This window comes from Macaca fascicularis, chromosome 7 (genome assembly GCF_037993035.2).
Source record: "Macaca fascicularis isolate 582-1 chromosome 7, T2T-MFA8v1.1".
Classification (NCBI taxonomy): Eukaryota; Metazoa; Chordata; class Mammalia; order Primates; family Cercopithecidae; genus Macaca; species Macaca fascicularis.
Genome location: NC_088381.1, coordinates 94,277,159 through 94,303,194, shown reverse-complemented (window position 1 = coordinate 94,303,194; position 26,036 = coordinate 94,277,159). Strand labels below are relative to the sequence as shown.

Genomic DNA, 26,036 nt, shown 5'->3' with positions numbered 1-26,036 from the left:
ATGTCAAAATCTCAAGTAATGAAGATCCTACCTAACCTTAAGGTGATATTGTATCTTCTTTTTCTTTTTATTAACATCTTTGGTTTAGTTCTACAAATAGCACTGAATTGCTACCTTCATAAAATTATGAAGTGAGTACCTCAAGTAAATTTGATTGTGATGTTTTAGTTTTGGAGAAGATGCTTTATAAAATAATACTTGGTAAGGGTATTAAGAGGTTTGACATGCAAAAATGTGGCATACATAAGTTTGTTGATAAAAAATTAAATGTGTTTATTATAGGACTCTATTTTTTAATCTGCTGATGAGCACTGTGAATCATTTAGAGGCGAGGACATAAATGCAATTTTTTCCCTCAAAAGTATTTGACTAGAGATATCTTTTTTTCATAAAGCATATTATATGACAAATATTTTATAGAACATACTTTGAGAACTGTTAGGCAAATATTTGGGAGCTTTAATACTTTAAAAAATCTTGTATCTTCAATTTAAAATGATTAGAGACACAATTATATTTTTATTGTAAACAATACTTTCTGCAATTTCTAAATTTTCTTGAAGTGATAACTTGAGAATTTTATGAATGTGGTCACATTTTTTCAACTGATAATAACATCTGTTTTTCTTCCACATACTGTGTATTGCCTGAGTTTTTCCTATCTATCTCCATTTCTTTTCATATTCCCCTTGAACTTTTTACTCAGCTATACTCTTCTTAAAAGAGACATCATAGTTCTGAAAATCCTTTTGATTTCTCTTTTTTTTTTCTCCTGGGAGGTAGGATACTCTTCTTTTAAATATGCTTTGAAGTGACCTTTACACGTGTAGTTCTCTTTTCCTGGGATGGCCCCTTACCTCAAGAGCTTTTTGTGATTTAGAACTCTGGTTAAGTGTGACCCACTCAGTAAGCCAAGCAGTAAGCTTTTCCTGCCATCTATTTATTCATTCATTTAATCTGTTACTAAATCACAAATATTTAGTAAGTATTTGACACATATGCACATGTGTGCCAGGATGCTGTGAGTATAAATATAAGAATATGAATATGTAAAGAGCTTACATTCTTATGAGCTCTACAGGTTAGTGAACAGGCAATAATTGCTGTTATGAGTAGGTACACAAAAAGAACACATAATCTAGACTGTGGAAACCAGGGAACACTTCTCTGGTAAACTGATAAATGGGCAAAGATTGGAAAGATAAATAGGAGTTAGCGAGGTAAAAGGATGAGTGTGCAATCAGAACACCTAAGAAAAGTGTAAAAAACTTGGATAGACATAAATGAAAACCAGTGTAATTACTAGGGAAATAGCCAGGAAGACATTGATAATATGTGGTAGGAGAAGTGTTATAGTATTTATAGTATTAACAAATATCACGGCTTTAAGAACTCTAAGTCTGGACTTTGAGACCACGCTGGAATTGACTATGGCTAATAAGAAGGCTTTCTGCTATGTACAAAACACTTTATAAGTCACACACATTGAGTTTGTTTTTTCATACCATAGCCATATAACACTACAATGGAAAGAAAGCCCTACCTAAATTTCCATAAGAGAGTAAATTCCCAACAAGGTTGGATAGATTATTTATGTACCTCTTTTCCATATCTGAGAAATACGGAAGTGCTTAAAGTCCATATATATTTTGTCCAGACTGAGTGGTCAAAGTCCTTGTAAAATTTTTTACAGGCTACACACTGATGTTACCCATAGAGTTTCTATATCACTTTCCTGTTTTCCTTGAGTTACACATAAAGAACAGTAGCCTATAGCATAAAAGTTTCTTTTCAATACGGATATCTACCCTGCATTATTAAGTATTAGACACGAAGGAAAACCAATTTGCTGCATCATACAAATTCACATTGTTTTATGTATACTTTTAGACTGTTGGTCTCTAATTTTATTTTTTCTTACCTTTATTTGTGTTTATTTAAATAAATTTTATTGTGTATAGTTAAGGTATATGACATAATGTTATAAGACATAGATACAGGTTTTTCAGCAGTGAAATGGTTACTACAATAGAGCAAATCAACGTATCTATCATTTCTCATAGTTACCTATTTTGCCTCCTGTGGCAAGAATAGCTGTAATTTCATTTAGCAAAAATCCTGGAAACAATATACTATTATTAGCCATAGTTGTATGTAGCCATTAGATAGTTCATCCTACCTGTTTGCTACTTTGTATCATTTACCCTTCATCTCCTCATGTACTCCCACCCTGGCAACTGCTGTTTTATTCTCTATCTCTATATATTTGACCTTTTCTTTTTTGGTAGATTCTACATATCTAAGTAAGAATATACAGTATTTGCCTTCCTGTGGCTGGCTTATTTCACTTAGCATAATATTCTGCAAGTCCACCCAAGTTGTGGCAAATGACAGGATGCCCTCCTTTTAAATCTGCTTTAAAGTGTTTATAAGGAGACTGCAGGTAAATTTTCAAAATGTTAATTCCTTTCAAATCAATCAAAGAAAATTTTCTTTAATATTCTCAGAACCAACGCTTCAGGATACTTTTGTAGGTCTTACTCAGAAATAAGACTCTTTGTGAAATTCTCAGACAAGTTCACTTTTAATGTCAAATTGGGTTGTGTTTGTTTGTTTCTGTGATAGGTAAGTTAGATAATATATTATACCTGCTACTACATATACAAATGTCTGTAATCATGGCTTAACAGTAGGAAAAGACTAGAAATAGTTTTACTGTAAACATAATTCTTTTAATATTTTAGTAATAAGTGGCATTTATTTATTGAATATTCTTGTCAGTTGATTATAGATGTTTGTAAAATAACAGGCTTATTAGAGATTTACTAAGTAGATAAATGACATAAGGATTAATACTCAGTAAATAATTAATTTGTTTTTAAATTTGTTTATAGAAACATCCCATATTAACACTTTATTTTTTAATGTATTAGTAGAATTTTTATTCAACATCATGTATTTCAGAATTTCTACATTAAAAAGTCACGATCAATATAATAACCATTCTAGTATAAGATAGTAGAATTTGGTCAGATAATTTAATTGATAAAGATATTTATTTCTTTTCTTAACAGTATATAGTTACTAGCATTCTAGTAAATGCCATTCCTAGTATGTCTGGGTTTGATATGCAGCAATATTCTAAGAAAGCCTCAGTTTGTGGTCAGATTTAATTTTTTTATTACGGTGACTAAGTTTAATTAGGAAGTTTGATTTGTACTCCTTACTTGACTAGTTCAGGAAATCAGTTTATTGGAATCTTTTTCCATTCACAATTATTCTCTGGATTTGGATATGTAATAGAAAATGTAGTCGGAAGATAATTGAATAAGGAGGCATTGAGCTGATCTTCAATCCCTGGGTGTTTCTAACAGGATAGATAGAATCTTTTGGAATAGAAATGTATGGTAGGTATATTCATTAGTACATTTCAGTAAGGGAGCATTATGTGATAATTCTTAGTAAATAGAAAGGTCTAATCATGATCTTTGCTTTACCTCAGGCCATTGATAGTTCGTATATCTTTTCCCTCTTCTTTTGACGTTTACATTGGATTTTAATGCAATAATTCTGGAATTAAAAAGCTTGTTCTAATAGGGCTCATCCAAGGTCATAGTTTTATTTTATTAAATGAATAGTTATTTGTTAACAGCTTGCTAAGTAGTAGGCTGGGGATACACATGTGAACAAAACAGTCCAAGTTCCTGTTCATTTGGACCTTTTGTTCCATCAGAGAGAGGTAAACAATGAAGTAAGCAAATTACAACAAACAAAAATTTCAGAAAATTGTAAGGGTCATAAAGGAGTATAACGTGATAGTGATTTGGAAGAGGCTGTTTATGGCTGTTAAGAAAGCCTTCTCTGATAAGATGTTATTGAGCTAAGGCTTTTATGATGAGAAAGGGGCTGCTATGGGAAAAGCCAGTGGAACAGAGTTCCCAGGATAGAGATCAGTGGGAATAAAAGGCCTAAGAGAGAATAAGTGTGGCAAGCCCCAGGAACTAAAGAAGACCTAACTCCCTGGAGTGTAGAAAAAGAGAGAAAGAGTAATATGAGATGGGGACTGAGGAGAGCTCAGCACAGGTCAAATCTTGATGGATTTTGAAAGCCATAGTAAAGGGTTTAGACTTAACTCTTAATATGAGATGTGAAGCCATAAGTTTATAAACAGGTAAATTACATAATATTTACAGGTTCAAAATATTATTCTGAGAGAGGAGTGGATTGTAGTAGAGCAAATAGTGAACCAAGATGGAGAGTAATTAGCAGACTATTGTAATGGACATGTTTAGAGCAAATAATGTCTTGCACTAGGGAGGTCTTGGAGTTTGGGGGGGGGCGGGGAGAGAGAGAGAGAGTGAATTCAGAATGTATTTTATGGTATTTACAACCAAGGGGACTAAATGAACATTATCCTGGGCAGAGAGTAGCAACATAGAAGCCAGAAGAGGAAACTATTTCCATAAGGAGGAAGTGGCTAATGGAAGCCACTACATGAAAAGGAAAGGTAAAATGCCATAATACTATAGCACTTGATATTTTTCCTTGTGGCTATAGTTTACCAGTATCTCTGTCATTTTCCTTTATTGACTGAAAACTGATTTAATGTCTGCCTCTACACCTATACATCTGTTCAGCCTTTGTTTCCAAACACTTTGAAGAAAAGAGGAAAAGCTGTGACAACTTTAACGAAGAAGTGGCAAAGTGGACCAAGGAAAAGAGCCAAAATATCATGGCCTCCCAAAACCTGGGATTTGAGAGAGAAGAGAAAAACAACAACAACAGCTTCCCTACCTGCTCCATAGGACATAAAGAGCTAAGGACACAGTCTAATTTTGCCTAGGAGATGAAGCTAAAAGGAACATTCATAAAAGAGGTTTTGGATATGAGGCATATGCTCAAACTTAAGATAATCAAGAGCATTATGAAGAAATTTAGAAGGACAGGGAAGGATACAGAATTGGGTGAGATTCAGAGATATATGGATTACTATGAGGATAAGAGTCTGATGATGGCTAGAGAAACAGACTTCTGGTAACTTCGATATTTAGAAATATGAGGAATAGCAGTCTCTTAGGGGAAGATGGGCAGTTAGAGTTATAGTCCAGTTTGTTGTTTTAAGGGTATGATACCACTGACCTTTCTTTTCTGCTCCTTGTAATTATGTGGTGAGTTTTGATGGGGGAGAAGCAGGGGTAGTTAAACACCGAAGTCACTAACGGTTAGGGGAAGAGTTGGCTCAAATGAACTAACTGAAGGATACCCAAGTACTTATTTACAGGAGGCAGATTAATGAGTAGGGGCAGGAAACCAAAAACTGCATGGAGAGTATACAGGAAACCAAAGACTCAGAGATTCTCCTCTACAGGAAAGGCCAGAGGGTGACAGAGAGCCAGTCATCTGTCCTCACATGGATTAGAGGCTAGTAAGTCACCAAAAGTCCAAGGATCTGTCTTCAAGTGGATTAGAAGTCAGAAGGACAATCCAGAGGAAGACTAGGTTTGAGACTGTGGATAATTGTGTATTCCTGTAATAGCGCATGAATATACCTGACAGGGATCACACTCTGTTACATCCAGGTAATATCTACTCTGGTATTCTGCCAGTTGTCAGGCCTCATCTATAGCATTTTAATAATTCAGAATAAAAGAGACAAGGATAGGAGAGAGACTTTTATGAAAGAAGAAGGATTGGAATTAACAGAAATACATTGTGGAAACATAGATCTCTACAATATTCTGAGACTTGTATTTTTAAAACTAAGTTTGTAATGGGTAAGTGAGATTTTGTTCATAGTGTCACAGAAACGTACCTGAAATGTAGCTACCTATTTTGACCTGTACTCAAGCAGGTGTCTGACAGATGTATTATCTATTTTCACATGTCACTATTAGCCCCTATAACTCTTAAGATATTCTGATATTCTTTAATTTATAATTCTATGATAATTAATGTTGAAAAATGGGTAATAAGATACTCCATTGTGTGTTCACATCAGGGAATACAAAAATAATTTTTAGCAAATGAGTTGCAGAATTTCTGAGCAGAATTTCTGAGCTTCGCCTTCATACCCAAAGTCACATTATTTTTCTAAATATATTGTGTATGCTGAAGCTATTTTTTATTTTTTATTTATTTTTTATTTTTTTTTTTTTGAGGCAGAGCCTCACTGTGTAGCCCAGGCTGGAGTGCAGTGGCATAATCCCAGCTCACTGAAACCTCCGCCTCCCAGGTTAAAGTGATTCTCCCGCCTCAGCCTCCCAAGTAACTGGGATTACAGGTGCACACCTCCATGCCTGGCTAATTTTTATAATTTTTAATAGAGATGGGGTTTCACCATGTTGGCCAGGGTGGTCTCGAACTCCTGACTTCAAGTGATCGCCTACCTCGGCCTCCCAAAATGCTGGGATTACAGGTGTGAGCCACCGCGCCCAGCTGCCATTTATTTTAATTGTTTTGTTATTTGTTCTCAGCATTTTAGTCATAGCATAGCTTTAATGTACAGGAAAAATATAGATTACCACAGTGTATTAATGATAGGTTTGTAATATTTTTCTTGATGAAATATACATTTTTTGTTAAAATGGTAAAAGGAATTTATGGACAAGCCGCAGCTAACATCACACTCATAGTGAAGACTGAAAGCTTTTCCCATAAGATAAGAAATAAGACATGGATGCCTGCTTTCACCACTGTTATTAAACATTGTTCTGGTACTTGTAGCCGGAATAATTGGACAAGAAAACAAAAAGGGTATCCAAATTGGAAAGGAAGAAGTACAACTATCTCTATTTGCAGATGACATCCTCCTGTATATACAAAACTCCAGAGAATCAACAAGCAAGCCACTATAGCTAATAAATTAAGCCAAGTTTTAGAATAAACAAAAATCAGTTTGTTTCTATACACCACAGTGTACAGTCCAAAAAGGAAATTAAGAAATAAATTTCATTTACAGTAGCATCTAAAATAGTAAAATGCCTGGGAATAAATTAAACCAAGGAGCTACAAAACTGAAGACCTAACTAAATGGTAAGGCATCCCATTTCATGGGTGAGTACACTTAATGTTGTTAAAACATCAGTACTACCCAAAGTATACAGACTCAACTTAATTGCTATCAGAATTCTAAGTGGTTGTTTTTTGTTTGTTTGTGTTTTTTTTTTTTTTTTTAACAGAAATGGGAAGCCTGATTCTCAAAATGCATACAGAATTGCAAGGTTCCCAGAATAGATAAAACAATATTGAAAAAGCACAGAGTTGAGGATTCACACTCCTGATTTCAAAACTTACTGTAAAGATACAGTTACCAAAAGAGTCTGGTACTGGCATTAGGATAGACAATAATTAATGGAGTCTAGAAATAATTCCACATAACTATAGCCAATTGATTTTTGACAAGAGTATCAAGTTCATTCAATGGGAAGAGAACAGTCTCTTCAACAAGTGTTGGAACACCTGGATTTCCACATGCAAGAGTGGAGTTAGAACCCTCCTCATATCATATAAAAATATTAAAATTAATTCAAAATAGATCAACAACCTAAATATAAGAGCTAAAAACATAAAACTCTAGAAGGAAATGTAGAAATAGTTCTCCATGACCTTGGATTTGGGAATGGATTATTCAGTAACAAAAATGGGAACAAAAAATAAATTGGACCTCACCAAAATTTTAAAACTTCTGTGCATCAAAGTACATTATTAACGTCCATTGCCAAAGGACATTATCAAAGGCAACCTGCAGAATGGGACAAAATGTTTGAAAATAATTTATAGAATAACTTTAATATCCAGAATATATAAACAACTCCTAAAACTCAATAAATAAAAGAAAACCCCAGTGGCTCATGCCTGTAATCCCAGCACATTGGGAGGTCAATTTAGTAGGATCACTTGAGCCCAGAAGTTAGAGACCAGCTTGAGCAACACTGCGAGACCCCATCTCAAAATAAAAATTAAGATTAAAAAAAATTAGCCAGGTGTGGTGGTGCACACCTGTAGTTCAACTACTTGGGGCTGAGCCAGGAGGATTGCTTGAGTCCAGGAGTTTGTGGCTGACGTAAGCAATGATCACACTACTGCACTCACAGTTGGGCAGCAGAGTGAGACCCTGTCTCGTACACACACAAAAAAAGACACCATTTGAAAAGTGTGCAAATGATGTGAACTGATATTTCTCTAAAGAAAATATACAAATGAACAATAAACACATGCAAAAATGTTCGACATTATTAGTTATTAGTAAAATGCAAATTGAAACTCGAAGATAGCACTTCTCACCTATTAGGATGGCTATTATTAAAAAATAATGATAAATATTGGCTAAGATGTAGAGAAATTGGAACTCTTTTACATTGTTATTGGGGATGTAAAATGGTGCCGCGGCTGTGGGACAGTTTATCTGTTCCTCAAAAGGCTGTGATTATCATATTAGCCAACAATTCCACTCTAGGTTTGTACACAGAATAATTGAGAACAAGCACTGAAGCAGATACTTGTATACCAGTGTTCATTGCAGCAGTATTCACAGTAGCCAAAAGATGTAAACAACCCAAGTGTCCACCAACAGGTAAATGGAGAAACAAAATGTGGTATGTAACATGCAGTGGAATATTGTTCAGTTGTAATAAGGAAATGAATTTTTGAGATATACTACATCAGTGAATCTTGAAAATATTATCCTAAGTAAAATAAACCAGACACCAGACAGATATTGTATGATTCCATTTATACAAAATATCTAGAATTTTGACATAGAGACAAAAAGTAGATTGGAGGTAACTGGGGGATATAGGAAGGAAGGGATGGAAATTTATTTCTTAATGGTTATAGTTACAGTTTGTGATAATGAAAAACTTTTAGAAAGAGATAGTGGGAGTTTATGTACAACATTTGAATTTAATTAATACCACTGAATTGTACACCTAAAGATGGGTAAAAGGGCCAGTTTTGTATGTAGCACAATTTTTATTATTTATTTATTTATTTATTGAGATGGAGTATCACTCTGTCGCCCAGGATGGAGTGCAGTGGCATGATCTCTGCTTACTGTAACCTGTGCCTCGCAAATTCAAGTGATTCTCCACCCTCAGCCTTCCAAGTAGCTGGGACTACAGGCCTGCACCACTAAAAAATACAAAATTTTTTTAGTAGAGATGGATTTTCGCTGTGTAGGCCAGGCTGGTCTCAAACTCCTGACTTCAGGTCATCCACTCGCCTTGGTATATGTACAGTTTTTAAATTGCCATTTTTCTATTGTCTTAGCATCATAAAACTGTATAAAAATACCTTTTAATATTAATAATATTTAATACTTTTTAATAATAGATTACATATACTCTTAAATTTCTATTGATTTTTCAACTACAATCTACTCTCCTATATTGCTTCTCCCACCAAGTTAAACAGTCAAAATTCTTTATCCTACCTCTACATTTATTTGATATATTGCATGTACTCAATGGTATGATATTCATTGATTAGTCACTTATTTAAATAATTCACTCCTTGAAATTTCAACAAATTCAGGCCTTGCTTTCAGTGGAATTTATAGGCTAGTGATTTAAAAAATGGATTATCCTATAAACAGCTCTATTTTTTTGAAAAATATGACAAAGTTACTGCTTAATTTTGTCTAATGCATTAATCTATATTAGGTCTCAAAGTTGACAACTTTGTTACCTGTCAGAAATTAATGTCAGAGACATTAATTTTCTTGCTGTCACCTCATAAGCAATCTCTGATTCGTTACCATGCTGCATGTCCATTGCAATGCTGCTCCCCTTACTTTTACATGACTCTGATTTGCTATGCATTCCACCACTGGTCACACTTCTGAGTTTCTGAGCTTGACTTGATATCAAATGTTTGTTGCAAACTTTTCCCAGCTGGGACATGTGATATCAAATCAAGCTTTGCAAAAGTGAATTCCTGTTAATATATAAACAATAGATAGAAGAATTTCAAGTGCCATTTTTCTTATAGCAAAAATTTAAAAGTACAAATTACTGTCAAAAATGGAGATACTGATTGGGAGTGGAGACAAGTCAGCAAATCTCTATTTATTATGTACATATAAAATGTAATTGCACTTTAATAAAAATGTGTTATGGCAGTTTCATATTTCTGTAATTATGGAAATTAAAAGGTTATACTATTGATATAACGAGGATTGCTATAGTGATCCTAAATTTAGCATAAACCTATGCTAAGGGTGAATGAATAGCTAGTAATCATAACTGTTTTTTGCATAGCCTCAAAATTTAAAAACTAGAAATAAATTGCAATATATTTGAGAACAATTGCAGTTGTTATGTAAAATTTTCAGATATATCTGTTTTCAGGGTTCTTCAGAAGTTAGATTCCTCAGCTTTGCAGATGCTACTTTATGGGAATGGCTAGTTAAGTAAATTAGAATGCCATTTGCATGATGAGACAGAATGAATGAATGACAAGCTAGACAACATCTACTTTGCCATTCATTCTCTTCCTAAGTTCTCTGAAGAATGAATATTTTTATATTTTTCTGAAAAATATACTCTCATCCTTTGACTTAATTTGTTATACTTTAATGTCAAAACATGTTCTATAAACAGAATCAGGCCTTCACTATGTTGACTTTGAATTAAGCATGTTATATGGCCTTTTGCAAATTTTTACAGTTGAAAAATAGAGATATAATTGTGTAGAGTTAATCACCTGGAGAAGAAACGCAATTATTACATTGCATCATAAGATGTCAATTCTTATGATTTCTTTTTTTAAATGGACTTTTCTTGAAATAGTGTATTTTCTCCTCAGTAATTGTAGGGTAGGAGGAAGTATTATCAAATGTGCGTAACTGTACAATGGTATAAAAGCTACAATTACAAATTGAACTTACTTTTAATGGCAATTTTATCAAGTACTTTTGTTGATCTGAAAACTTGTCCTAAAAAATCTTACTAATAGCCCACATAGTTATTAACCATCTCCTATGGTGGTCTGTTCTCTGCAAGAAGGATCAATCATTTCTTTTTATGACAGATTGGAATAAATCTTTGGAGAAATATTGATGGTATTAAGACCATGCTTTTTAAAGAAATATCAAAGTTACATGAAAATCATTTTTCCACAATCAACTGAAACATGTGATTTTCTTTTTTTTTTTTTTTTTTAATTTATTTATTATTATTATACTTTAAGTTGTAGGGTACATGTGCATAACGTGCAGGTATGTTACATATGTATACTTGTGCCTTGTTGGTGTGCTGCACCCATCAACTCATCATTTACATCAGGTATAACTCCCAATGCAATCCTTCCCACCTCCCCCTCCCCAATATAGGCCCCGGTGTGTGATGTTCCCCTTCCTGAGTCCAAGTGATCTCATTGTTCAGTTCCCACCTATGAGTGAGAACATGCGGTGTTTGGTTTTCTGTTCTTGTGATAGTTTGCTAAGAATGATGGTTTCCAGCTGCATCCATGTCCCTACAAAGGACACAAACTCATCCTTTTTTTATGGCTGCATAGTATTCCATGGTGTATATGTGCCACATTTTCTTAATCCAATCTGTCACTGATGGACATTTGGGTTGATTCCAAGTCTTTGCTATTGTGAATAGTGCCGCAATAAACATACGTGTGCATGTGTCTTTATAGCAGCATGATTTATAATCCTTTGGGTATATACCCAGTAATGGGATGGCTGGGTCATATGGTACATCTAGTTCTAGATCCTTGAGGAATCGCCATACTGTTTTCCATAATGGTTGAACTAGTTTACAATCCCACCAACAGTGTAAAAGTGTTCCTATTTCTCCACATCCTCTCCAGCACCTGTTGTTTCCTGACTTTTTAATGATCGCCATTCTAACTGGTGTGAGATGGTATCTCATTGTGGTTTTGATTTGCATTTCTCTGATGGCCAGTGATGATGAGCATTTTTTCATGTGTCTGTTGGCTGTATGAATGTCTTCTTTTGAGAAATGTCTGTTCATATCCTTTGCCCACTTTTTGATGGGGTTGTTTGTTTTTTTCTTGTAAATTTGTTTGAGTTCTTTGTAGATTCTGGATATTAGCCCTTTGTCAGATGAGTAGATTGCAAAAATTTTCTCCCATTCTGTAGGTTGCCTGTTCACTCTGATGGTAGTTTCTTTTGCTGTGCAGAAGCTCTTTAGTTTAATGAGATCCCATTTGTCAATTTTGGCTTTTGCTGCCGTTGCTTTTGGTGTTTTAGACATGAAGTCTTTGCCCATGCCTATGTCCTGAATGGTACTACCTAGGTTTTCCTCTAGGATTTTTATGGTATTAGGTCTAACATTTAAGTCTCTAATCCATCTTGAATTAATTTTCGTATAAGGAGTAAGGAAAGGATCCAGTTTCAGCTTTCTACTTAAGGCTAGCCAATTTTCCCAGCACCATTTATTAAATAGGGAATCCTTTCCCCATTTCTTGTTTCTCTCCGGTTTGTCAAAGATCAGATGGCTGTAGATGTGTGGTATTATTTCTGAGGACTCTGTTCTGTTCCATTGGTCTATATCTCTGTTTTGGTACCAGTACCATGCTGTTTTGGTTACTGTAGCCTTGTAGTATAGTTTGAAGTCAGGTAGCGTGATGCCTCCAGCTTTGTTCTTTTGACTTAGGATTGTCTTGGAGATGCGGGCTCTTTTTTGGTTCCATATGAACTTTAAAGCAGTTTTTTCCAATTCTGTGAAGAAACTCATTGGTAGCTTGATGGGGATGGCATTGAATCTATAAATTACCTTGGGCAGTATGGCCATTTTCACAATATTGATTCTTCCTATCCATGAGCATGGTATGTTCTTCCATTTGTTTGTGTCCTCTTTGATTTCACTGAGCAGTGAAAACTGGCACAAGACAGGGATGCCCTCTCTCACCACTCCTATTCAACATAGTGTTGGAAGTTCTGGCTAGGGCAATCAGGCAAGAGAAAGAAATCAAGGGTATTCAGTTAGGAAAAGAAGAAGTCAAATTGTCCCTGTTTGCAGATGACATGATTGTATATTTAGAAAACCCCATTGTCTCAGCCCCAAATCTCCTTAAGCTGATAAGCAACTTCAGCAAAGTCTGAGGATACAAAATTAATGTGCAAAAATCACAAGCATTCTTATACACCAGTAACAGACAAACAGAGAGCCAAATCAGTAATGAACTTCCATTCCCAATTGCTTCAAAGTGATTTTCTTAAATGTGTTAAATTTGCTAGCTGGCCTAATATTACATTCTTAGGAGGTATGTGGTCTAATGGTAAAAAATTGTTTTTGACAAGACGTTTACTATTCTCTGCATTTGCTATATGTCTTTGAGCAGTTGCTTCCATTTCCATACATGTGAGTTGGAGATATCTGTCCTGATTATTGTGAACGTTAAATGAAATTTTATGTGTGTAGATAAATTATACTAACAATATATAAATATATGTATTGTAATTAATATATATCTTTTATAAATCACAAAATAGCTTATAAACATAAGGAAGCATGATTACTGTTAAAGTCACTTAAAAGAATATTCTGAGATGCATATTGTAAAATTGGTTCAAATTTTAAGTTATTCCATATGCGTATAGGGACATAGAAAAGAAACAAAGAAAAGGTCTGTAGTTGTGAGCTTCAGAGAAGACCTTTGAGTTGCTTCATTTCTTGAAATTGGTTAAGTATATACTTTCCCCTGAAAGAATGTAATACTGTATTGCTACAACTAGAAAACCCTAAAATGTTCTTCAGCGGAGCTTCTGCTGACACAGTACCTTAAATACTGGTAAATGAGACTTTTGCTTATGTAATTACAGAAATAAATTTGGTAACCTAAGAAATGAATGTAAATCATCTATTTATAAAGACAATATGAAAAGTGATTATCATATATAGACTGTAATGGGTGATTTTTATTAAATAAATGGTAACATAGTCTGTTGAAAGGATACTCTATGTTTTAGTTTTAAAAATTAAGATGCCTATATAGAATTTTAAATCTTTTAAGAAGAAAGCATTAAAGTAATATTTTATCTATTTACACTGACCCGGAACTTGGAAATAAAGAGAAATGAAATAAAACATGATTTCATAAAGGTCACATATTCCCTATGGTTGTAACTAGGAACACTAGGAACCTACTCGTGTTTTTCTTTTTTCTTTTTTTTTTTGTTTGTTTGTTTGTTTGTTTGTTTTTGTTTTTTTTTTTTTTGAGACAGAGTCTTGATCTGTGCCTAGACTGGAGAGCAGTGGCGCCATCTCAGCTCACTGCAGGCTCCGCCTCCCGGGTTCGCCATTCTCCTGCCTCAGCCTCCCGAGTAGCTGGGACTACAGGCACCCACCACCACGCCTGACTAATTTTCTGTATTTTAGTAGAGACGGGGTTTCACTGTGTTAGCCAGGATGGTCGTCATCTCCTGATCTCGTGATCCGCCCACCTCGGCCTCCCAAAGTGTTGTGATTACAGGCGTGAGCCACCGTTCCCAGCCCGGAACCTACTTGTTGATAGTTTATATAATTTTAACAGTCTTCTTTAACTCTGTATTACTAGGTTGCTGAGGACTAGAAACAGCAAATTATAAGACAAGAGCCTTTTGTAATCAGATATTTTAGCAAACAGCAATAGTAAGTGGCAAAAAGGAAAAATAGGAAAACGAAAAGGATGCCACTCACAATGCACTGTTTGTATAAGAGTAAATAGACATACATACCTACAAATAGCAAGGAAATTTAAATATATTTGAAAATATATATTGCAAGATGTTTCTTGATATGATAGAAACTAAATGTTTACTTGAATGAAATAAATCCATGTTCATCAAAATATTAGCTATCCAAAATTAGTAATTTCTCTGCATAAGTAGCAGTTATCTCTATAAATTATCTGTATATCAAGTTGTTTTAAATATCACGTTTTACCTGTTGGAGTTAATTGGTATTTACATTTTCTTAAGTTCTTTTGGAGGCCAAAATTATTGCTGTAGAATGTTAATAAATTTTCTACTACATTTTGGTATTATTGTTTTATTTTGTGATGTTTCAGTGTCACTCATCCAACCAAATGACTTACTGTACACTAACATTAATATTTCCTAAATAATTATGTCTGTATTATTTCATAAGATACTGAGTTATATTTCCAGTAGGAATATAAGCTGTTGCATTTTCTTTTATATGAACAGAATGTTCATTAATTTTCATTATAGATGGCAATTGGAACTATGTGGATCAAATCATTAGCATATGTTCATTACTCTAGAATAATGTTACTGTGGTTTGAATAATGTCTGTCTGAGGTATCTAAACAGTTTTTAATAGCACTTTAGACCACAACAAAAAATATTTGTTTTTCTCCCTAACGATATTATTTTAGGTAGAGTTCATTTTCAGAGTTTATCTATTTTTTTCTACCTTAGGAAAAAGAAAAATAAAATGTTAAATTGTCCATTATTTCTCCTAGTATCTTTCTCAAAACACTTTTACCAAGTGCCCTTTTTTAATGATAAATTGCAACTTATTATAGTTTTTAAATCATTTTCCAAAATATACCTCCTTTTTGTGTTCATTGAATGATCTTATAAACCAAGAGACTTACTGGCTTTATAGATATTTTGTAGATTAAAAAGGCCTTAGAAATCAGTCACATATATGTTTCAAAATACAGACGAGAAATTTTAGACTCAGTAAGTTGTTTATTTAAAAAAAAAAAAACAACAAAATACTTGTTGAGTATCTGTAGTGTGCCAGGCACTGTTCTAGGCACTGGAGATACAGTAGTAAACATGACAAAGTCCCTTTCATACTGTTGTTTTTGTCTCTGCTGAGCCTGTCATTGTCTCCCAATGTTTTTCATAACTGTTATTTTCTTTTAGTATTCTTTCTCTGTGTTTTATTTCTCTTATGTATAGTGTCTGTCCACATGAACTAGAATATGAGCTCCACGAAGGCAGGGTTTGTTTGTTTGTTTTTCCTGTTTGGTCATTGCTGTCTCTTCAGCTTCTAATATGATACTTATTTAGTAGGGACTGAATACATTTTTATCAAATGAGTTAATGAACTGAGTAAAAACCATGGGCCAGGAGCATGTGGCATTCTGAAAGCCAAGTGAAGTGTTTTTAGAACAGAATGGTCACCTATTGACAGCATAAAATGCTGCTGATGGGGCAAACAACATGAAGACTTGAAGATTAGATTTATCCAGGTACAGCTGTGATGAATGCTTTCAGTAGAGTTGTAGAATCTACTAAATTCAAGGGGGGAAAAAAAAGCCATATTGGAGTATATTCAAGATTGGGTGATGAGGAAGTAGAAAGAGAGTATCTGTAAAACTCATTCAAGGAATTTGGAGGGATAAGGAAATTGAGCAGCAACTAGAAGAGGCATATATAAAATAGTACAATGAATCTCTTTATACCCTTCATCTATATCAACAGTATCAAGATTTGTCATGCCTAAAAAGTTTACTCCTTTTTTGTTGTTGCAGAAATATTTTGATGCAAGTTCAGTCACATTTTACCTGTACGTATTTCAGTATTCATCTTAGAAAAGAAAAAAAAAATGACACTTTCTGTAAACTGATACCATAATCTCACATGTTAAAGTTAACAGTAATTATTTAATACTAATACTCTGTCCTTGTCATTGCCTCAATTTTGTTTCAAGTGAAAATTGTTTAATTTTGGACCCAACCAAATTCTGATTTACATGAAGTCGTAGTACATTTTAAGTCTTCTTTTGTCCGGAGAGTAATCTCTTCTTTATTGACGAAGCTGCATCAGTTGTATTGTAAACTGTTTTTGTGTCTTTGCTTCGTTATGGTATCATTTATTTTTCTGTTTTCAGTATTAATCTGTAGTGCTGTTTGATTAGATTTAGGTTCAACTACTTTTGAGTACATCATAATTGGTTCTGTGTGCTTTTTATTATATCACATCAAGAAGCATATAATGTTTGGTTTTCATACTCATCATGCTAATGTTGATCATTGAAGTCAGTTGGCAATACCTGATGTTTCTGTTGATAATTTTATATTAACCTTTCATCTGATGATTTTATCCATATATGATCTTTATCAAACTTAATTTTGTCATTAGGTTTGCAAAAGAGTAATTTTCTAACTCTGTCAATGTCTTTAAAAATTGTAGAAATTACAACATATTTCCTACTGATGGGAATAATTCAATAGAAAAAAATTATGATGTAAGAAATAACTCTAACTGGAGAAGCAGTGGACTTGGTAGTTAAGGGGGTACAGGGCCCAGTGCATAAGTGATGGTTCACCTTAGGTAGAAACAGGAACTGTGTAACTGACTTACCTAAACTTATAGTAGCACAGAATATATTTTATTAAATTTCTATGAAAACGTTGCCATTAAAACTGATAGATGTATGTGATTTTAGAAACCTGTGCGTTTTTAACATTTGATATTGTATGTTAAATCAAAACTTAAAGTCATTGTAAATGTCAGTGCCTGTATTTGGCATTGCCCCTTCTTATTACACTTTTTGTGATTTCTTTTTGTTTTGTTTTGTTTTGTTTTGTTTTTTGTCTGGACACTTCGAAAGATTTTATTTTTGTCTCCATACCTGCACGTGATTTCTTTCTTAAAAGTGCAGTTTTAAATTAATGGTCTCTTAGGCCGGGCACAGTGGCTCACACCTGTAATCCTAGCACTTTGGGAGGCTGAGGTGGGCAGATCACTTGAGCTCAGGAGAGAATCCTATGCCACATGTCGAAATCCTGTCTCTACAAAAAATCCAAAAAATTAGCCAGGCATGCTGGTGCGTTCCTGTAGTCCCAGCTGCTTGGAGGGCTGAGGCGTGAGGATCGCTCTTGAGCCCAGGTGGTGGAGGCTGCAGTGAGCCAAGATCGCACCACTGCACTCCAGCCTGAGTGACAAAGTGAGACTCTGTCTCAAAAACATTAATTAATCAATCAGTTAATTAATGGTATCTCATGTACCTCTATCTTATACAAAATATAGGCTTGTACTTTTATGTAACTGGTTTTCACCTCTTGTTGCTAGTCTCTTTCAAAGAGAAATAAATGCTACTGTTAAATAAAATGATAAACAACAAGCAGTTTAGTTTAGACACTAATTGAGCCTAAAAGCCTTTAAAATGACAGAACCAGCAACTTTTATGATTTATAGACTCATTTTTTTTTAACACATTTTGGTGATACACCTGACAGTCTCCCTTTTTTGTGACTGTCTCCTAAAAATTACAGTTTTGTGTTTTCTGAGTGAAAAGGCCATACGTTCAGTAGAAGAATATGATAGCATCTCTTCTGAGGATTGTAGCATTTCTGAGTGGGCAGATATAGAATCTCCTTTTTTCTTTCCTTTTTTTATGTTAATAGTTCTAATGCAAATTATGTAATTTAATTTTCAAACAATATGTACTGCAATTGTGAACCCGTGGACTATTTTCAAGTGTCCCACAGATGCTAATATGTGAAATTTAGCTGTAGACAATCATAATTCTTTATGGCTTAGTAATTTCCACTCACTATCTGTTAGTCTATACAATCTGAAAAGTGTAGGGGCCACTGTGTGCTCTGACATTGTTTGTATTATCAGAATTTTATTGACTACATAGATTTATAGTATCTTTAGTTATTTAGTGCCATGTTTTGTTTCCTTTCTTTCTGTCTTTCTTTCTTTCTTTCTTTCTTTCTTTCTTTCTTTCTTTCTTTCTTTCTTTCTTTCTTTCTTTCTTTTTTTTATCTCTATTTAAGTTAGACTGTTTTGGCATCCACAAAAGAGCACTCTGTAGTTGTCTTCAAAAACAAGAATGTAATCTGATCTCTGTTTCATATTGTCTGCTGACCTGGATAAGCACACTTTGTATTAGCTACATTGATCAGTTCCTTTCTAGTCATTTATTGGGCACTTAATACATTGCCTTGTAAAGATTCCCTAGAGTATCCCCATAAATTAGATCATTTTTTTGCAGGAACCACAATATACATCAAGATAGATAAGAATGAGAAAAGCTGATTAAGAGAAGCTGGAAAAATTAAACCCACAGACTCACATTAGGTGTTTCAGGCTTTATCCACCCTTACAAATGAAAGCCATATATATTTTCTGTTGAAATATTTTGTAAAATCCAGAAGACTTAGATTTTTGTAGATTTGAATTTTCATTGTTTAAAACATGACAATTTTATTTAGGTATATCTCTAAGTTTTTCTTTTATTTCTGCTTCTAATTCCTGTAATCTAATTCTGTCTTCTAGAAGTATTAATGATACTCTTTTACTATTATTTTAATTTCAAAACTACTAGAAAATTGGTCTTGGTGTCAGAATCTTTAAAACAGTATAAACTCCTTATGACTTTTTAAATATTTGTAGTTTCACAAATTTGCCCTTCAGAATGCATTTTAAAACATTTTACAAAGTACCTTGGAATTTTGAAACGTAGCACCAAAAGGAAATATGTTAGGTAATTGAAAATGTTTCCATTAATTCAAAAAATCTTTTATAAATTTTAAAATCCCATTTTTTTTAACATTTTAACAACTGTTTAGAAAAGAAATACTTATTTCTTAGAAGCAAGTTCGTATGTTATGTTGGGACACTGAGAAAATTACAGTGGAATACCAGGCTTCTACAATAAGCCTCAGAATAGTCTGAAAAACTAATTTATTTTTATCGCCTTAATGTATATCTGTAAAGTATAAAATAGGCGATAGGACCTGTGTGTTAGACCCAATTTCACCTTAGTCCTGTCTTGCATCATATATTTACATTTTATTCACAAGATATGAAATAAATACTATTAATATCTTTAACATTTATGAATTTCAAGTTTTATAAACTATTTAAATTTCATGTTTAGTCCTAATATTTTTTATTAAAATTATATCATCAATAAAGACAGGACTGATTCATTTATCCAACAAGTGTTTACAGTGTACCTATTATGCGTCAGAAGCTATTGTAAACTTTGAGGATACTACAGCACAAAACAAATTTACACTCCACCTAGAGTTTATATTCTAGTGAAAAAGTGAAAAAGTAAATGTAAAATATCAGGTAACGAGTGTTGCTATGATTAAAGGAAGAACATGGTAAGTGATGGAACAAATGTACTATCTATATTGTTACCACCATTATTTTCAGATTGTAATGTCCTACAATTCTCTGTTTTTTTCCCCCAAAAGAGTAAGCTCTTTGAAAACTGGGTTTATTGATCTCCACTGGCATGTTACCAGTTTCTAACCCTAAGTTCTTTTTTAAGTACTCAATAAATATTTATTATGTCAATGAATCAGCGATATGTTCACAACTTCTCTGGATCTCTGATTCAGCTGGAATCCATATACCCCTTTTGAGACTAAAACAACTAGAAAAGAATTTATAAAAGGAATCATAAGAGACATGTATATATTATGTTTGGTGCAATTAAATGTTTTTAAATTAGAGTTCTGCATTTTACATTTTTTTGGCATTATGATATCATCCTTTTTCAGAGTTTTTTTAATGCAAAATATGGAATATTTTCTGAAAATCAATCTTTTATCCACAGGTACTACTGAGCGAGTGTGCTTGATCCAGGGAACAGTTGAAGCACTGAATGCAGTTCATGGATTCATTGCAGAAAAAATTCGAGAAATGCCCCAAAATGTGGCCAAGACAGAACCAGTCAGCATTCTACAACCCCAGACCACCGTTAATCCAGATCGCATCAAACAAGTGAGTGTTTAGTTGAGAAATCAAAGGGAAATATCCACAGCATAGTATAAGTTCCTTACAAAAGAAGCCTTAAAGTCTTAGCATAAAACTTTTATTTTAAGCATACGTAAAACATACCAAGTTGTCATTTAGTTATTTAAAGACTATCAAGGTCTCATCCTTAGATTGATCAATTAATTTATTGATCAATTGAATTATTCATTTATTAGTGTTACATTGAGGAACACTTATGTGACTCTTAGTGATTGCCCTTTTTAAATTTATGGACACAAACTTAATTTATAGGAATTGAATCTATTTAAAATTATATCACTTTTTAAATAAAGTATAAATACTGCAATGACACATTCAAAATTTCTAATACCCTATTTTTAGTGATATTTGTAGTTTTCAGGATAGTTATTATGCATAGAGGCTCCTGTTATTGTCATGTTCTATATATTTTATCAAAAAAATGTATAGTAAATTTATGTACCTATCATACAGTTGTTTGTTACAAATCAGTTATTGTGTTTTGTGTAACTTATGTAGTATTTAAACATATGTCATAAAGGGCCAGTGTTCATTTTTAATGTATGAGATTTTTTGTAAAAAAAATTTACTTGGGAAAAACTCATGTGAGTTTTTAAGATTGAGTAATGGCTGACATGATGTAGGGGGAAAATGACATTATTTCATGTTAAGTAAGGTGGATTCTTCCACCGTAAACTCTTTTACATCTATAAATTTATTATGTTCATAATTATTGTTTCTACCTTTGCCCTTTTATAATTAGTATCTTAATTTGTGACTTAATTTTACTATCACAGACTATGGCTTCAAAACAAATGTATTACTCTTCATTAATTCACAGAATATTTAATTTACAGAATACTCATGTTCATTGTAATAAATTTGAAATGTAGCTCAAAGTCTTATTAATTTCATGTTTCTGAATTTAAAAAGTATTCTTATACTGAACAGTGTTATGAATCTTACAATTTTAGCAATATATAGATAAATATAATATTGAATAATATAAACATAGAAATTGATAATTAGGTAATATATTTTCAAATTATAGACTAATGTCTAATTTTATACTAATTACTTTTTTTAAAAAAATCCCTTTATGTTTAAATCATGAGTAGGTAGTTGTTATTCTATACAAAAGTATTCATATTATACTTGTTGTCAATGTCAAATGGTTCAGTTTATACCCTTCATAAGTCTTAAAGGAAGTATCCCTTAATGTATACATGAGAGAATATAAATATTTTAAAGCTGTAAATATCAGTGGATATTTTATTTTTCACAGCCATTTATAGTTGTGTTTATTTTTTTTACCCTCAGTGAATACAAAGAATAGTTTGAAGACTGAATTCTTGAAAGTAATACTGTGACTTTATCCAGAGCTTAAAAGTAGAAGTATAGTTAAAGACTTGGGTTAAAATCACCTGGGGCTAAGAGTTTACAGAATAAGCACTGAAGTATAAGGTCTGTTGGCTTTCTGCCTTAATCCAGCCTGTAAGTTTCTCCTTTTCTTTTTAATTTCTTTGAGAAAATTCAAACATTTAGGGATATAAGCCAATATCTTGATTTTTTTCTAAGTAAAACATAAAATGTAGTAGTATGATACCATTGACAATATGTTCAGGATACTGATATGAATTATTATTTTTTATAAGAACAAATATCTCATACCACCAAATAATGGTCTATGAATCATTGTTACAATTCCAGTTTTCTATATGGCAGTATGAGATTTGCAGGCTATCATATATTCAGTGCCAGTATAGATTTATGAAGACTAGAATTTTAAAATATTTGCTTTATTTTTATTTGCCTTTTTGGATAATGTTATTTAAATTCAAGATAAGTATAAAAAATAATAATGATTTATTGACGTTTGTGTATTTGCATCCATTTGTAAGCCCTGTAGGTATTCATGGAATTAAAAGTATTATTGGTTATTTAATATTTTCATGTAATCAATAATGTATGTGACAGTGTATCATTTAAAAGGATTTATTAAAAAGACAACACTAACTCTAATAGGACATTGTATTTAACACTTACATATTTTCTTTATATTATAAAAGTTGAAAATTTTACTTGAAAATCAAGTAAAGCAGTGAAATGTATTTCCAAAATATTATAAATCAGTCAGACCTTTTGCTCTAAGTCTGGGATTCTCTGACTTTCTAGGTATCCAGTTTTACCAATGTAGTACTCTTTGCTGGATTATTCTCTAAATAATAAGTATATAAATTTAAATGACCTTAATTTTACTTCTGAAAAATTATGCTGTTATTCAGTATAAAATAATTATGTCTAAAATCATTTTGCAATAGAATAGATTAAAATATATTTTGTATGTTGCTTATGTATGTTTTAAACTAAGTAAGTTGAATGAACTAGGTATTTTACCCAGTTGAAAACTGCCCTTATTTACTGAGTGGGTTCTCAGACAAGTATAATTTCTTGGGAAAGTAGTGCCTACTGGTCTCTCAAGTCTTTCATATACTAGAATAATGAAATTTAACACAACAGCCTTATATGTAACTTGATATATTAGATCTTGTGGCATATTTAATTCTTAATTCATATATGTATTTTTTTCTAAAAGCTACATCAGGGAAGAAGTGGCTACGGACATTTAAAGAATTCTCTTGTATTTAAAAAAAATCAAAGTAAGATATCAAAAATATTTCATTTAACCCAAAGAATTTTACTGTTATCATGATAAATTGACAAAAATAGCACTTGTTAATTTGTTTGTTCATTATTCATTGACATGAATAATTATGAATTTACTAAATGCTTTCTTAGTAAGTAGCAAAATATACTAAATTGTAGCCCTTGCCCTTGCAGACCAGTTTGTGACATAAATACTTAAAATAACTTATAAAAATTAAAATTGTAGGTCGGTTGCGGTGGCTCACGCCTGTAATCCCAGCATTTTGGGTGGCCGAGGCGGGCGGATCACGAGGTCAGGAGATGGAGACCATCGTGGCTAACACAGTGAAACCCCGTCTCTACTAAAAATACAAAAAAATTAACTGGGCGTGGTGGCGGGCGCCTGTAGTCCCAGCTACTCGGGAGACTGAGGCAGGAGAATGGCTTGAACCCGAGAGGCGGAGCTTGCAGTGAGCCAAGATCGTGCCATTGCACTCCAGCCTGGGCAACAAGAGCAAAGCTCCATCTCAAAAGAAAAAAAAAATAAATAAAATTGTATTAATATACCAAAACTATAATATATACAATATGCTATAAAAATTCAGAGACGTGGCCAGGTGCTGTGGCTCACGCCTGTAATCCCAGCACTTTGGGAGACTGAGGCAGGCAGATCACCTGAGGTCGGAAGTTTGAGACCATCCTGACCAACATGGAGAAACCCCATCTCTACTGAAAATACAAAATTAGCCGGGTATGGTGGCCGCGTATGGTGGCGCATGCCTGTGGTCCCAGCTGCTAGGGAGGCTGTGGCGGGAGAATCGCTTTAACCCGGTAGGCGGAGGTTGCAGTGATCCGAGATCATGCCATTGCACTCCAGCCTGGGCAACAAGAACGAATCTCCGTCTCCAAAAAAAAAAAAAAAAAAAAAAAAAATCAGAGCCATATGAAAGAAATACAGGCCAGAGTGACAGTTAATAGTCTTGTAAATAGATGAAAACTTGACTGGACCTTGAAGAATGTATAGGAATAGCCTAATTAGAGGAGAAGAAAGAAAAACATTTATTTTAGGAAGGTGAAACGATATGAATTTGGAGTGAAGAGTATCATATTTGTTGAATAGTAAGGAGACTGTATTGGCAGAAGTGGGGCATTTATGTTGCAGTTGAGAGGGAATTAATGTTAGATAGATAGTATGGAGCCAGATAATGAAAAACCTTTGTTGTCCAGTCAAAGGGCATCCTATGGAATACAGATTTGCCAAACATTTTCCTAAAGAGCCCTTTTAATTTATCTAGAAGATTGTGGGGGAATAAAAAGAAGTCACTTACGCGGTTTGTTCTCTCTTGCACTAAAAATCCAGACAGGCTCTTGGAGTGCTTGTAGGTACAGCTATTCATAGGAAAAAGAGAACTGTGAATTGACTAGTTTGGATGCTGGAAGACAGTTCGCTTGTTGGAAAAAAAGGAGGATATTTGTCAGAAATTAAAAACTAAAGATGACAGTTACATATTTAAATATTTTATTCATTTTGGTACGGTATGTATACAAATGATACAGTATACAGATTTATTTAACAACACAAAATAGGGGTTTGGGAAGGTGATTACTTCAGTAATGTTACTTCACTAGTAATAGATTTTGAATTACAATGGAGATTTGTTCTCTGCTGTTTTCACTTTGCCTATAAATATCAGAGGTTCTTGACAGTCTATTACTGCAGACTTGCTTGAAAGCAAGCTCTGTTTATTACAGTGTTTATTAATAATAATATTATCTGGCCCAGCAAAACTGTCATTTGTTAACAAGAATTCATCTCATAATTTGTAATAATTTTGAACTTATTTCCAAAAGCCCAGTTATGTCTACATTTAATTAAGTACCTACTGTTAAATTATTGATTTTTAAAAAAACTTTATTCCAAAAGATCCACTGTTTTAAAATTGTTGGTAATTTTTCTGTAATAAGTATTTTCACCCTTCAATGTCTAAAGAATTATTCAACAGCCATTCAAGTAATGTAGATAAAATATATATTATGCTTTTCCATTTGAAAGAAAAAATGGCGCTAAGAAATGACTGTCCTTCACATTCATTATTTGAAAAATGTAGAAAAAAAATTTCGTAGGAATGTGTACTTTGTTCTAACTAATACATCAATATATAATGTTATGTGGATATTCAGTTAATTACATCTTCATGATGTATATCAGAAATTTTACTAAAGGATATTTAACATTAAACCGCTAAGCTTTAACTCTGCACAGTAAATGGATGTAAACAGTTTGCTTATAAAATGTTAAGGAAACAGGCTAGGGGCAGTAGCTCTTGCCAGTAATCTCAGCACTTTAGGAGGCCAAAGCAGAGGATTGCTTGAAGCCAGGAGTTTGAGACCAGCCTGGGCAACAAAGTGAGAACCTGTCTGTATAACATAATAATAAGAAGAAGAAAATAAAATATTAAGGAAATAAAAAATTTGTACATTTATTGAATGTACAAATGTACATTGAAATATTTCTTAATGGATTTTTGTTTTATAAGAAATCTGGGCCGGGCGCGGTGGCTCAAGCCTGTAATCCCAGCACTTTGGGAGGCCGAGACGGGCGGATCACGAGGTCTGGAGATCGAGACCATCCTGGCTAACAGGGTGAAACCCTGTCTCTACTAAAAAATACAAAAAAACTAGCCAGGTGAGGTGGCGG

At 33.3% G+C, this 26,036-nt stretch overlaps 1 protein-coding gene across 5 annotated transcripts in view; it reads left to right on the top strand.

Moving 5' to 3' along the window:
* The window catches only part of NOVA1 (NOVA alternative splicing regulator 1), a 153,153-nt gene that overhangs the window by 97,200 nt on the left and 29,917 nt on the right, over positions 1–26,036 (top strand). For all 5 annotated transcript variants that reach the window (XM_045396247.3, XM_005561004.5, XM_015453265.4 and 2 more), the window contains exon 3: positions 20,514–20,680. In XM_045396247.3, the coding sequence (XP_045252182.1) occupies positions 20,514–20,680 (167 nt within the window). The remainder of the gene's footprint in view (positions 1–20,513; positions 20,681–26,036) is intronic.